Source organism: Macrotis lagotis, chromosome 6 (assembly GCF_037893015.1).
Source record: "Macrotis lagotis isolate mMagLag1 chromosome 6, bilby.v1.9.chrom.fasta, whole genome shotgun sequence".
NCBI lineage: Eukaryota > Metazoa > Chordata > Mammalia > Peramelemorphia > Peramelidae > Macrotis > Macrotis lagotis.
Window position 1 is genome coordinate 87,857,250 of NC_133663.1, and position 14,299 is coordinate 87,871,548.

General features: G+C 35.6%; 1 protein-coding gene across 2 annotated transcripts in view; it reads right to left on the minus strand.

Moving 5' to 3' along the window:
* Positions 1-14,299, minus strand: part of FAM117B (family with sequence similarity 117 member B) — a 137,847-nt gene that overhangs the window by 8,860 nt on the left and 114,688 nt on the right. The window contains exons 5-7 of one of the 2 annotated variants that reach the window (XM_074191620.1): positions 12,240-12,383; positions 10,556-10,724; positions 7,067-7,187 (exon numbers count right to left, since the gene is read on the minus strand). In XM_074191620.1, coding sequence (XP_074047721.1) covers positions 7,067-7,187; positions 10,556-10,724; positions 12,240-12,383 — 434 coding nt within the window. Of the gene's footprint in view, positions 1-7,066; positions 7,188-10,498; positions 10,725-12,239; positions 12,384-14,299 lie in introns of both variants that reach the window. The other variant, XM_074191619.1, reaches the window with a different exon arrangement.

Consider the following 14,299-nt stretch of genomic DNA (forward strand, 5'->3'; position numbering starts at 1 on the left):
CTTAGGAAAAATTGCTACCTAAGTTTGTTCTGGGGACAAATGTAAGCTCCAGTCATTTACAACTACTAGAATTCTATCAGAAGTCTGGACCATTACACATGATAAACTTTAGGACTAACGACTGTTCTAACTTCAAAGCACTGGGGAAGGTAATCAAGAAGGTGGTGGCTCCTACACTGAGATATCCAAAAATGGGGATTCAACTAAAATGGCTAAAGATATCCTCATCTGAGAGCACTGGGAGTGATGAGATTTCCTGATCAAATTTGTGAATTTACCACATAGTAAATTTTCTGTACCTTTCTGGGGAGGAAGTATATGGGCCTGCCTCCTGAGAATGGCTTTCATTGACTGTTATGCACAGCTCCAAGACACTTTCCTAGAATTCCACTATTCTGGAAGAGCTCATTTTGGCAAGAGTCGCCCCTTTGCACCGCCCCCCCCATCTCCTTTCACTTGGTGTGACTCAGTGACAGCAGCAGAAACCTGTAGAAGACTCACAGCAGGGGCTGTCAACCAACAGCACAGATCCACTCCTGTCAACACAGTCTGAGGGCTCTAGGCCAATGCTGGGTTCTACACTACTCTCTGAAAAGGAATAATGTAAATATTCAATTAATTGGCAGCTATAGAAAGGGATAAGAATATGGTACCAGGAAAAACACCAACAAGGGCCTAAAACAATGACATAAGAGGAAAAAGCATGAAGACCTTACTGTCCATCTCCTATTTCTATGAGCTCTTTATTGGGTCCGATGGGAAAGTCCCAAATGGATTTTTTTAGGGGAGTCTAAGCAGAAAGAGAAGGGAATCATATAAACATGCTAAGTATCAGTAAAAGTGATGGTAACTGCTTTTAACAAATACTGTCTGGGGGTGCCTAGGTGGCACAGTAAATAAAGCGCCGGCCTTGGAGTCAGGAGTACCTGGGTTCAAATCTGACTTCAGACACTTAATAATTACCTAGCCGTGTGGCCTTGGGCAAGCCACTTAACCCCATTGCCTTGAAAAATCTAAAAAAAAAAAATACTGTCTGACTTGATCCTTCTACTTGTACAGCTGAGGAAAATGAGGCAGACAGAGGTTGAGGCCAACCAGATCCCACAGCTAGCATCTCAACTCAAGACTTTTTTTTTTGCAAGGTAGTGGGGGTTAAGTGGCTTGCCCAAGGCCACACGGCTAGGTAATTATTAAGTGTCTGAGGTCAGATTTGAACTCAAGTACTCCTGACTCCAGGGTTGGTGCTCTATCCACTGCACCACCAAGCTGCCCCTAAATTGTTTACAACTCAGATTTTTTTTTTTTTGGCAACACAGCTAGCATCTCAAACTGGATCTGAACTCAGGTCTTCCTGACTCCAGGTCCAGCACACTATCCTCAAGTCCTATATTGATAGCAAGTCCTCACAGTAGCACCATGAGGTTGCAGGAAAAAGGCTTTTCTGTTGTTTTCTGTTGTCTAAAAACAGGGATGTGCTAGCAAGACTCATCACCTAGGACTCCATTAGCCATTTTTGGGGCCTGGCTAAGGACTGATCTAGAACATCGTGGTCAAACCATCTCTTGGCAGCACACTCCCTGCCCCAATCTAGGTCTGGGGTACCTCTGCAGTCTCACAACAGCGGGTCAGAATACTCCAAAGTGAAGGGGCTCATGTCAGAGGCCGGGCTTGGAACACAGGCCTGCCTGACTCAGAGGCTGGTTTTCTATCCAAGGGCACCATCAATAAGCACACCAGCATCCTCATCTCATGCAGGGTGGCACTCTCCTGACAACTTGTTACACAGCACCTTAAAGGTCTATGGCAAGCTTTCTAGTTTATGCTAATGGTCCACTAATGGTGCAGTTTTTGATTAAAGAGAAGATTCATACACTAAAACAAGGCCTGCTGGAATCTTCAATGAGAAAGTTCCAGAGGCTCTGAACAGAATACTAGAAGCAAATGGAAAACCCAATGATTTTTCAGTACTGACTATCCCATTTACAAAATCTGGTCCCATGACAGTACAAATGTTGGAAGATACTGAAGGTGTTGAAAACCTCCCCCGCAGATACAGGAATGTCTCTCAGCTCTATACTTCACCTACAAAGCTTGTAAATAATCCTTACCTTCGTATACTAGTAATTTTCCTAGATATTGGGAAACATTGTTATTATCACACTGTCATAGTAAAATAATTTACTGCCCCTTTGCCAAGGCAGTCACAGACAAAAGGCATAAATATTAATTACACGGCTTCAGAATATTTTAAAAAACAAGTCAACAAAGAACCTTGCCCTAGGAAATAGCACAATAAAGCTGTATTAAGGAAAATAAGAAAACAGCATATAGACTTAAATGAAGATTAATGAGATTTTAAATGAATAGATAAAAATAACAAAACAAAAAATATGAAAGTATATCAAGATTTATGAAAATTTGTGAGATATTTAAATTAGTATTTTTAAGGAAATTTATACCATGGAATTTCTCCTTTGACAAAAGAGAAAAAGGGAAGATGATAAATGGCACGAACCAGAAAAAGCAAAAAATTAGTAATCCCTTAACATCTTTTTTTAATACAAAGAAATGAAGTTCTATTTTTTTGTTTATCTTTTCCTTGAATTAAAAAAAAATGAGCTGCAGAAGGAAATGGCAAACCTCTCCAGTATCTTTTCCAAGAAAACCCCCAAAATGGAGTCAGAAAATGACTGAACAGCAGCAACAATAACATAGATCCATAGGAAAGTTAATAAAGAAACTATCCAAATGATCAAAATTTAAAATGAAAAAAGGGGAATTCAAATGATTCAAAAAACAGAAAATTATCAGGAAATACTTTCTAAGAACAAGAAAATAAAAAAATTTAAAGGGGAAATGGATGAAAATTTACAAAAATAAAAAAGCCCCAATTAATAATATTTGATAAACTGAACAAGCCATACATGAACTTCTAAAAGAACAAGATTCTGATCAAATGAATCTACAAGTGAATCCTAATGAACATTTGAAAAACAAATAACTCCATAAACTCCAAAAGTAAAAAAAAGCACCTTTCTCCTATGAGAGCAGATATGACTTTAATACTCCAAACCAGGGAGAAAGAAAACTATAGGGCAATATGACTATTTAATATATATTTATATATTTATGTATACATATATCTCAAAAATTTAAATAAAACACAAAGCTGTAGTTATATTTTTGCGTAACTGAATTAACTGAAATTTTCAAAAAATATTCATAATAAAATTAATAACAAAACAATAAAATCATTTATATCCATAGTTGAATATAACTTTTGATAAAAAAGTTCTCTCTCATTTACACTATAAATGCCAAGATGAACAAAAAGGATCATTCCATAATCATTCCATAATCAAATCAGAAGTATCTATCTAAGCCCAAAGGCTAGAATTATTTTTCTTTCTTTCTTTTTTTTTAAAGGTTTTTGCAAGGCAAATGGGGTTAAGTGGCTTGCCCAAGGCCACACAGCTAGGTAATTATTAAGTGTCTGAGACCGGATTTGAACCCAGGTACTCCTGACTCCAAGGCCGGTGCTTTATCCACTATGTCACCTAGCCACCCGAATTATTTAATTAAAAAAAAATACCACAAGCTTTCCATTAAGATCAGAGATTACAGACGGTCATTATTCTTATTGTTTGACAAATTCCAGTAGGGGAACAATTAAGTGGCACAGTAGATTGATCTAGCTTCAGATACTTAAATTAGCTATGTAACCCTGGGCAAGTCACTGTTTGCCTGAGTTTTCTCATCTATAAAATAAGCTAGAGAAGGAAATGGCAAACCACTCCAGTATCTTTGCAAGAAATCCTGAATGGATGTCACGAAGAGTCAAACAGAACTAAAAAAGGCTGAACAAAAGGATCAATAATGCTAATTATAATAATGAACAAAATTTAAGAGAATCAGTATTGGTTAATGGGAAGTAAAATTAACTATCTGTAGTTAACATGCTGGTTTTTGTAGGATATCCAAAAGAAGGAGTTTTTAAACTTTTTTTTTTTGTCATGGAATCCTTTAAAGCTTTATGTTCCACCCCTCTTCCCAGGATGTTTTTAAATAGAATTGAAATGTAATTATCAAAATATTTTTAAAAACAAGTCAACAAAGAACCTTGCCCTAAGAGGAAAAAAATCAGCTAAGACCACTGAATTAAAAAAGAAAAAACCCAACCACTATAAATTTCTGTATAATGAAATCCAGTTAAAGAAATTCCAAGGGGCAGCTAGGTGGCACATGGATAGAGCAACCAGCCCTGGAGTCATAAGTACCTGAGTTCAAATCTAGCCTGAGCTGTGTGGCCTTGGCTAAGTCACTTAACCCTATTGCCTTGCAAAAACCTTAAAAAAAAAAAAAAGAAATTCCAAAGCAGGTAGCAACAACATGCATTAAATTTTTTTGGAATCAGTCTTCCACAACAGATTTTTATATGAAAACTAATGATAAAACAGTTTTTATGGAAATTTAAAAAACCCCAAGAAAGTCAATTGTTGGCCCACAACAGCAAAAATGAAAATATTTATTTGAATGACTATTACCAAAATATAAATCAATAACAAAATTCAATTGAAAAACTAAACCATCAAGAACATGACTACAAAGCAGGAATAATTCAAACTAGCCAATACTGTATATTTCTTATAGTTCTTTCTTTGCCAGCAGGAAACTCTAAAATTATGGATTTGGCATAAACTATTGGACCTTAGGCAGTTTTTTGTTAACTTTTTCTGTTACTAGGGAAGATTTAACAGTGGAAAGACAGAGAGAGAGAGAAGAGATTTTAAAATGACTAATGTATTTTTTAAAAGGCATCATTATGATGAAAAAGGGTAAAAACATTACTTGTACAAAAATATTTATAGCAGCCCTGTTTGTGGTGGCCAAGAATTGGAAATCAAGTAAATGTCCTTCAATTGGGGAATGGCTTAGCAAACTGGTATATGTGTGTCATGGAACACTACTGTTCTATTAGAAACCAGGAGGGATGGGAAGGCAGTTTTTTGTTAACTTTTTCTGTTACTAGGGAAGATTTAACAGTGGAAAGACAGAGAGAGAGAGAAGAGATTTTAAAATGACTAATGTATTTTTTAAAAGGCATCATTATGATGAAAAAGGGTAAAAACATTACTTGTACAAAAATATTTATAGCAGCCCTGTTTGTGGTGGCCAAGAATTGGAAATCAAGTAAATGTCCTTCAATTGGGGAATGGCTTAGCAAACTGGTATATGTGTGTCATGGAACACTACTGTTCTATTAGAAACCAGGAGGGATGGGAATTCAGGGAAGCCTGGAGGGATTTGCATGAACTGATGCTGAGTGAGATGAGCAGAACCAGAAAAACACTGTACACCCTAACAGCAACATGGGGGTGATGATCAACCTTGAAGGACTCACTCATTCCATCAGTGCAACAATTGGGGAACAATTTTGAGCTGTCTGCAAAGGAGAGTACCATCTGTATCCAGATAAACAGCTATGAGTCAAAGTTCAAGGACTATTCCCTTTAATTTAGAAAAAACACAGATATCTTATTGTCTGATCTTGTCTCTTCTCTAAGGATATGATTTCTCTCTCATCACACTCAATTTGGATCAGTGTACAACATGGAAACAAAGTAAAGACTAACAGACTGCTTTCTCAATCCAACTAGAATCAGAAGAGACAAATGACATAAAAAAATCTTTACATTAAATACCTTTGAAAAATGCCTGACTCACTTCCAAAACCTAACAGATCCAAGGCAAATTTCTAAAATTAAGAATTTACATTTCCCAACAGAAAAATGGTCAAAGAATAAGAATTCCTATAAAAAAAAGAAATAGAAACTATCAATAACCTGGAAAAAATTCAGAATCACTAAAATCAGAAGACTGAAAATTAAAACAACCTCAAAGTATAGCTTAACAACCAGCAAATTAGCAGAGCTAAAAGACTAGAAGAAACATTATACAAGGTGTTAAGAGAAGACATTCATTCTGTTAGAATTATGAATTAATTAAAAATTCAGAAAAACAATTTAGAGTTGTGAAAAAAAATTAAATCATTTACACCCTCAGACAGAGGGATTCCACTAAACCTAGGAAGTTAATGACAGTAAGTTAAAAAAAAAAGATCAGAGCAGTAGTGTTTGTTATTAGGAAAAAATTAACTAAAAACAAAGTCTGCCAAAGATTGGTAATATTTGAAGAAATTAAAATATGTGAATGTAATAGAATATTAAATAAATATTAAATATCTATAAGTATATAAGTAGTATAAGTAGTATAAGTAGTTCTTAAGCAGATTGAAATTCAGAGAAACATGGACAAAAGACAACAAAATTCTGACAAATGCAGTGGCCAATAATATTAAAATTAAATTTTTTTTAAAAATTTAAAGTCACACACCTCTCCTCTCTGGTAACAAATAAGGAATTAGCTCATTTTTTTTTCTTAGGGATGTACTTTGTAGGTTTGTATCAGAACAAAATCATTAAAAATTTATTTTTAAAAGCAAAGAAAATTGCTTTTACTTAGCATTTCACTGAGCTAAAAATAGCTCAAAAGATTTTATGAAAGGAAAAAATACTTAAAGATTATATGCTTTGGAAATGAATGTGTGAGGATGAAAAATGTTCATAAGATATCACTTCTGGGTAATTTAATTATTTTATTAAAGAGGCCCTCTTAGGCTAAAGACCATTATGGTATTGGCTTCACAGTTTATATACCCTTCAAAGAGTAAGTGTTCAAAAAAAACACTTGAAAAAAACATCATATCACTCACCCTTGGACAGAGACTATCTATACACCCCACTCCCCCCCAACCTTGGACAAGCTATTCAAAGACTTTATGCCCCACCCAAGCCTGAGTAAAACACAAAGTGGTCTTGAATAAGATCAGTCCAATCACTTTTTTCAGCAATGTCCTTCAAGTGACTAAACATTTTTAAAAATTGGGACTTTAGAAAAAGGGGAGAGTATTGGTTATTAAAAATCACTTCGCAAATGAAATTATTTTTTATATATCATTCAAGAAAAAAAGTATAAGACAACTGATTAGGCCAATTCAAATACTTACGAGCATTCCTCAAAAACTTTCACCCTTTCACAACCTTCAGGAGGTTCCCGTTTAAACATATAGCTGTTGTTAGGTTTTGGTGAGGTGGCATATTTGGGCAGAGGAGAGTTGTTCCCATTTTCTGAAAAGAAGAAAATAATGGAAAATTTACCAAAATATAAAGAAACACAAAATAAAAAAGTTAAGAAACTCACAGCATATTAAAAAAAAACTATAGGAAATGTAGGAAATTTCTTTACCAAGTCAGTTTTCTATGGCAAAACTTAAAAGCGTTTCCCATCTTCCTAGCCTCAATTCTTCTCTCATTTCCTTTCTATTTTCAACAGTGTAAATTCTTTTTAAAGAAAAGTATGATGCAGTCAAAAGAACATTGAATTTAGAGTCAGAAGCTAGTGTTTTAATTCTGGTTTTGTAACTTACTACTTCTATGACCTTAGACAAATCACTTTTCAGCTTCAGCTTTAGAGTTCATAGGATTTAGAGCTGGAAGGGATGGAAGGAACCATTGAGTTTCTCATTTTATAGATGAGCAATATCTGGTCAGAGAGATTGAGTTGCCCAAGGTCACACAGGTAGTAGAGTCAAGATTTCAATTCAAAAATTTTGACTCTCAATCTCATCTGTAAAATAAGAGGGTAGGGCTAATAGATTCTTAAGTTCCTTCTAGCTCTGAAATCCTAAGATCTTTATATATAATACATGTAAGTCTTAAAATTTAACAATCCCTGTGATTATTTTAGCCTAGTAGGCTCTGGAGCTCATGGGAAATATTAGAAAAGCATTCCTGTGCTACATTATATCTGAAGGAGAAGAGTAAGGGGATCATATAGTAAATCTAGTAAAGAATTCAAGAAATTCTCATTTTGGCTTCTCAAAGTTTGTCTTCTGGTTTTCTTAACTTTCAGGTTGTTCTCTTTGTCTTTACTCATTCCTATCATTCTGCCTGAAGTAGTAGATTTTTAATTCTGACAACCTACATGTCTCTCTGCTCAATACCAGAGTTCACTGAGAGTTTCTCTATTACCACATGCATACAACTATTAAATCTCTACCTCATATCTTAACTTCACACTTAATTTAGATTCTTTTAAAAATTTTTGTAGAACTTTTAAAATTATATTTCATAAGAAATCCAGTCTATTTCTACTTTGATGTTTCACTCCAGTCCCTCAAACTTTTCAAAACTAAAAATTCATCATTGTTACTATGACCATGAATCAATAATGCTTTGCCATTGTTTAACTGGGTTTGGTGTTTTGTTTTTTGGTAAAGATACTGAAGTGGTTTGCCATTTCCTTTTCTGCCTCATTTTTTTACAGATGAGGAAATGGAGGCAAACAGAGTTAAGTGACTTGCCCAGGGTCATACAGCTAATTTCTAAGGTCACATTTGAACTCAAGTCTTCCTGACTCCAGACCCAGTGCTTTATTCATTCTGCCACCAAGCTACTGCACTGTGTCACAACAATAATGTTTACTACTTTTAAATAAATAGGTCCAATTTCTAACTTTATTTCATTCTTCTGACCTCCTGCGCTACAACCAAAACCAAGCCCTGAAAAGTCTACCTCCTAAAAGACTCTACTTTTTTATTTCCAACTGTCATTTGCAATTACATTGCAATGACACCCTCTTAGTCTTATTTCTATACCCCACCCCACCCCCAACCCCACCATCATTCAATTTTATCCTGCCTACAGTACTTACTATTCACTCCTCAGCCTCACTTTCAAAGCCCTCCACCAAAATCTCCACTTTGTATCCCCCCAGTCTCATTTCTCTACTCACCCATTTTGCAGCCACTGCTCCAGACAAGCTCTATGTCAATAATTTGCTTATTCCCATCTCTGCATTCCCTCTAACTCAAAGGTACTCACAACAGCTCATGATAACCTCTACTAACGCAGAGAGGCTCACAAGCTGCACTTGGTGAAGGCATACTCACAGCATACCAATTAAATCATGGATCCTTAAAGGATTGAAACAATGAAGTTAGAGGTTACTTAAGGGTTCTGAAATAAGTGCTCATTCTTGTTCTCAGTGAGACTGTAAACTCTGAGGGAGAAAATGCGCTTCATTTCTTTTGTGGCTACACCATGCAAGATAGAGCTCAATGGGCCCTTAGAACCAGCCGGCCCCCTCATTTTATAGATGAGGACCCCGATGCTTCGGGGAAATGATCTGTCACAATGAGTCTGCCTGGCTCCCAATCAACTTCCTGCCTTCTGAGGAAGGAGTGAGGGAAAAGAAGGGATCAGAATTCAAGATTGGGAGGGGTCCCCATGGAGAGGAAGCAGATTCTCAGGGCAGAGAACACGACTTGCATTCTCATGTCTTAACTTGGACTTCTGCATAGAACCTGAAATCCTACAGGTTTCAATGGGAAGCAAAGGTCATTACTGATAATGAATATTTTAAAAGAGGCAGTTACTTTCAAGTACAAACAGTAATGAAAATAAGCCATTCTTGTTGAATGCAAATCCTTCCAAATTTGTAAATCTACTGCTTAGGTTAAGTAGTCACTTCTAAAAAAGTGATAAACATTTTATCCTTTTAAAATTTCAAAACAGTGGTGTCAAATATAAATAGAAATGGAGACTCTAAATCCTTCTAAGGGAACTCCTGAGGGTCACATATTGACTTGAGTTTTAAAAGTGTAACATTACCTATGTTTTTATATTTTTATTGAATAAAATAATTTCCAATAATTTTCATCTGGTTTGGGCCACATATTTGACACCTCTAATTTATAACTAGCCCATCCTGACTCTACAACTGGCTTGACTATCTTTGAAGAGCTAATTTTAACTATTCCTCTCATGAATTCTGGATCTGATCATCAGATTTATCCCTTTAAAGACCTCCTGACTAATGCTTCATTGAGTTAAGATGTACAGAGGGAAGATAAAATGACCAGTACACAATAAAGGAGTCAGAACCAAGAAGTCATACTTCTAACACCTCCCCAATGAGGGCATATTTTATATCACCAATACTTAACTTTAGGCAAGTACGCAGATTTTGGTTCTAAGTATGGCTCTCATTTCTGTGTAACATTAGTTATCAGGCAAATCATTTAACCTCTTTACTCCAACTCCTCATCTGTAAAATGGGGTCAACACCATCTGCTCAGACCTCACCATCATTGTTGAGACCATCAAGTAGCTATGAAAACATATTGTAACTGTAAAGAACTATGCAAATATAAATTATCATTATGCAAAGATAAAAGGAAAACCCAGAAATAAAAGTATAACCAAAATTCTTTTCAATTCACTATAAGAATAATGAATCTTAATTCAAACACCTCAATGTTCTTTAATACATGCCAGAAATGAGTAGAATGCAAACTCTTACTAATAGAATTAGCAATTAAGGTTTACACTGTAAGAGTTGGATAAACTATAGTAGCATTATTTTCTCCGGGCTATACCTTTATCTCTGGGATCAACAAGAAGGTCATCAGCAGAACAAGGGCTCTCTTCACTACCTTCATTTGAGATGGTAAGGAATGAAGTGGGGGACACAGATTGGGAGCGGCTGCTATTGTTACTTCCCCTGTCTGCTCCACCAGGTGTTTGGGTATCAATACTGCGCGTACTACTACTGCGCTGTACCAGGGGAGGAGGTGCTCGATGACCATCTGGAATATCTTGTGGCTGTTGTAAATAAAAAACAAATTCTCCACTTAATTGTTGATTTGTACCTGTGCCCATTGTCAACCTTCTCAAAACATCACACCCAGGATTTCACTGCTCCCTATACCCACCACCTAGGTCATAAACATCACATCTATTACTGCTCTTCATCTTCAACAGGCCCAATTAAAGAAAAATAGTCACAAACTAAAATTTTGCTTCTTTATATTAGTATAATGGACCTAAAGAAGAGAAATAAGGACATGACACTGGGTTCAGAATCAAGGGGTCAAAGGGTCCAGTAGTATTTTTACCCACTGATTGCTGTGACTTCCCCCAAGCTACCCTTATTCCTTTTAGATATTATTAGAAGGAAGGGAGGAGTATCCAGATCTCACCCTCTTCAGAAAGGAAAGAACCATCTCCACAGAAATTAGGAGAACTGAAGCCATCTGTGGCCAGTACTGAAGAGACATTTCAGATGTAATCAATGTTTACCCTCCCTCTCCCTAAGTGAAAAAAGAAAAAAGCCCCTGAGAGAAATAAACCAGCTATGGCTGTATACAAAGCATGGATGCTGGGAAGAAGGTGGGATCTTATCTGTCTGAACAGAACTGAACTTGTTATTTCTCATTTGCAAAATCAAGAGCTGAGATCTCTTACAAGACCAAGTCAGTAGTGCATCTTCTCTTCTCCCTAACAGAATAATTGTGCTGAGTTAAATATACAACCCTCAATTCTTCCCTCCTCCTCTTCAGTGAACTAAGGAGATTTAGACAATGAGTAGAAAAAGAGAACCACATGGCACTTCTCTGCAAATTAAAAAGTCTGTGAGGGTTGCAAGAAATGCTCAATTTTAGTTAAAGGCCTTTACCCAAGAGCACACCCAGCCAGGATCATGGGCAGGACTAGAACAGAACACAGGGGTCTTGATCTTATGGCTGACTTGCTGTCCATTGTGCCACATTGTGCCTCACACGGTAGAATATTCAAGAGCAAAAAAAGATCTCTTCTTTGATCAGGTCACTCTGAATCAAGAACTACCATAGCCTAGACTTTTAACCTGATAACCAAATAGTAATGAATATGAAGAATCTTAATAGTCAAATATTCAATAGGTCAAAAGTTGGCAATGTGTCAAAGAATGGGCCTTCACAAAACTAAAAACTATATATGAATAACTATATTTAAATAATTTCTAAAAACAGAGTATAAAGAAATAAAAAAAACTGTGAAACCTAAGAGGCCTAAAGATTTTTTGCTATAGAAAAGTCAAAAGCAAATTATTTTAAAACTGTTTGAAATGTTTTTTCTTTTCTCTTAAGAGAAAAGGAATAAACAAGTTTATTTTCCCCTTTCTAACCTTCCAATTACTGATAATGAACCACATGGGAAAAAAAATGAATCATTAAATGCTCCATATTTCAATCCAAATATTTATTACATACCCACTCTGTGCACTATAATAAGTCTGGGAAACACCAAATCAAATAAATTATGGAAATAAAATGTTAACATTTCAAAGATAATACTCACTATAAGTTGTTCTTCCTTTTCTCCTGTTTCTTTAATTATTATTTCAATCTCTTGATTCAACCCTTCCACACTATTCCGGAACCGTGATCCTGTTGATTTGGTGATGGGGATCACTGGAATAAGTATACTCTTTGGAATAGGAGCCTAAAGAAAACACAAGAGTTGAAGCAAAAGTTAATTTTGCTGGCATTTTAATTCTCTATCCAATTCAATAAATATCTATTCAGCACCTACTAAAAACAAGGCCCTCTGCTAGGTGCTGGAGATACAAAGACAAAATGAGCATGTGCCAAGCTTCAAATAGGCTTAATAATTACATATTTGGCTCCCCCAAAAGTAACAAAGTCTGTAGCTAACAAATGTTAATCTACTTTTTAAAATCTAAAATAGAAATGAAAATTCTAAAAATTAAAATTCAGGTTTTAATTTTCTAGATGTGAGACAGATTCTCCAGAGATTTATTTATGAAAATATTTTTAAGTTATTTGGAAGAAATTCCAATCTCATAAACCTTTTCCTGACTTTAACAGTTTGTGTCAACTCTCTTTGTAATGTAATTTAAAAAGATATTAGCATCAAATTCAGCAGAGTAAAAGCAAGAGTAAAGCAAATGAAAAAACTTCCAATGTCTGCATTCTTTGTGAAACTGTAAAGAAGACCACATTTTTGTGAGATGAACCGTATTTCCCCAAGTATAAGACATCTTAATTTTGAGGCTCAAAATTTAAGAAAAAATTTATTACCTAAAGTTATTGAACTCAAGTTTCATTCATGATCAAATTCATGCAACTCTTCATCACGATCAAAACTCCCATCCATTAGCTCATCCTCATCTGTGTTTGATGAGGAATCACTGTCTTAGGAGAGACTCTGCACTCCTGCCCGTGCTCTGGTCTGGGGTTGACCACAAGCACTCCCTGGGCAAGTCTGTTGAGGGACACATGCTTAGTTCATTCTGTTTCATGAACCTGAAGTATCAATTGTGCCCTCCTTTGAAATCATTTACTTCTTTTTCATTATCAATTCTTCTCGCCTCCTGCTGAACCATCTTTGTGGACACAGGAATTCCAATGGCCCTTTGCTCTTCCATCCATCTCTTCATCTGTTTTGCAATTGTTTGTAATTGTTTTCAAAAAGTTTTTGAGAGGGATTTGCATGAACTGATACTGAGTCAAATGAACAGAACCAGAAAAACACTGTACACCCTAACAGCAACATGGGGGCGATGATCAACCTTGAATGGACTTGCTCATTCCATCAGTGCAACAATCAGGGACAATTGGGGGCTCTCTGGGATGGAGAATACCATCTGTATCCAGAGAAACAACTGTGGAGTTTGAACAAAGACAAAGGACTATTACCTTAAATTTAGGAAAAAAAACAAAACAACTGATATCTTATTGTCTGATCTTGCTCTTATACTTTCTGTTTCTTCCTTAAAGATATGATTTCTCTCTCATTACACTCAATTTGGATCAATGTATACCATGGAAACAATGTAAAGACTGGCAAACTGCCTTCTGTGGGGGTGGGGAGAGGGAAGTAAGATTGGGGAAAAATTGTAAAACTCAAAGTAAATAAAATCTTTCTTAAAGATCAAACATAAAAATTAATTAATTAATTAATAAAAAGAATGTGATTATGTAATTTCAAGCTTTCCTCATAAGGCCAAAACTAATATATATATTATCTATTGGGAGACATATTTTTATAGATTTCACAGATTTATGGTAACAGAAATACAGATAAGGATGGTCATTTTGCATACATATCCCTTGGACTTATTGCTTTTAGGTTTCCACCCTACCTTAAGGAAGCACCTGACACGGTAGGATTTAATAAATAGGCACTGACTGATTTATATCATTAAATAGGATATTTTGTGTTGCAGAGTTGACCACAGAATATTCTTTTCAAGAGTCTAGTAGGCTCCATTTATGGGATGGGATAAGCTCAGCAAATTCAACTGGTTTCAGGAATTTGTTAATGAATTAATTAGTCCTAGTGACAATTCTGATATAAATTCTAGATTATAGATTTGAGTGTATATGTGTGTGTGT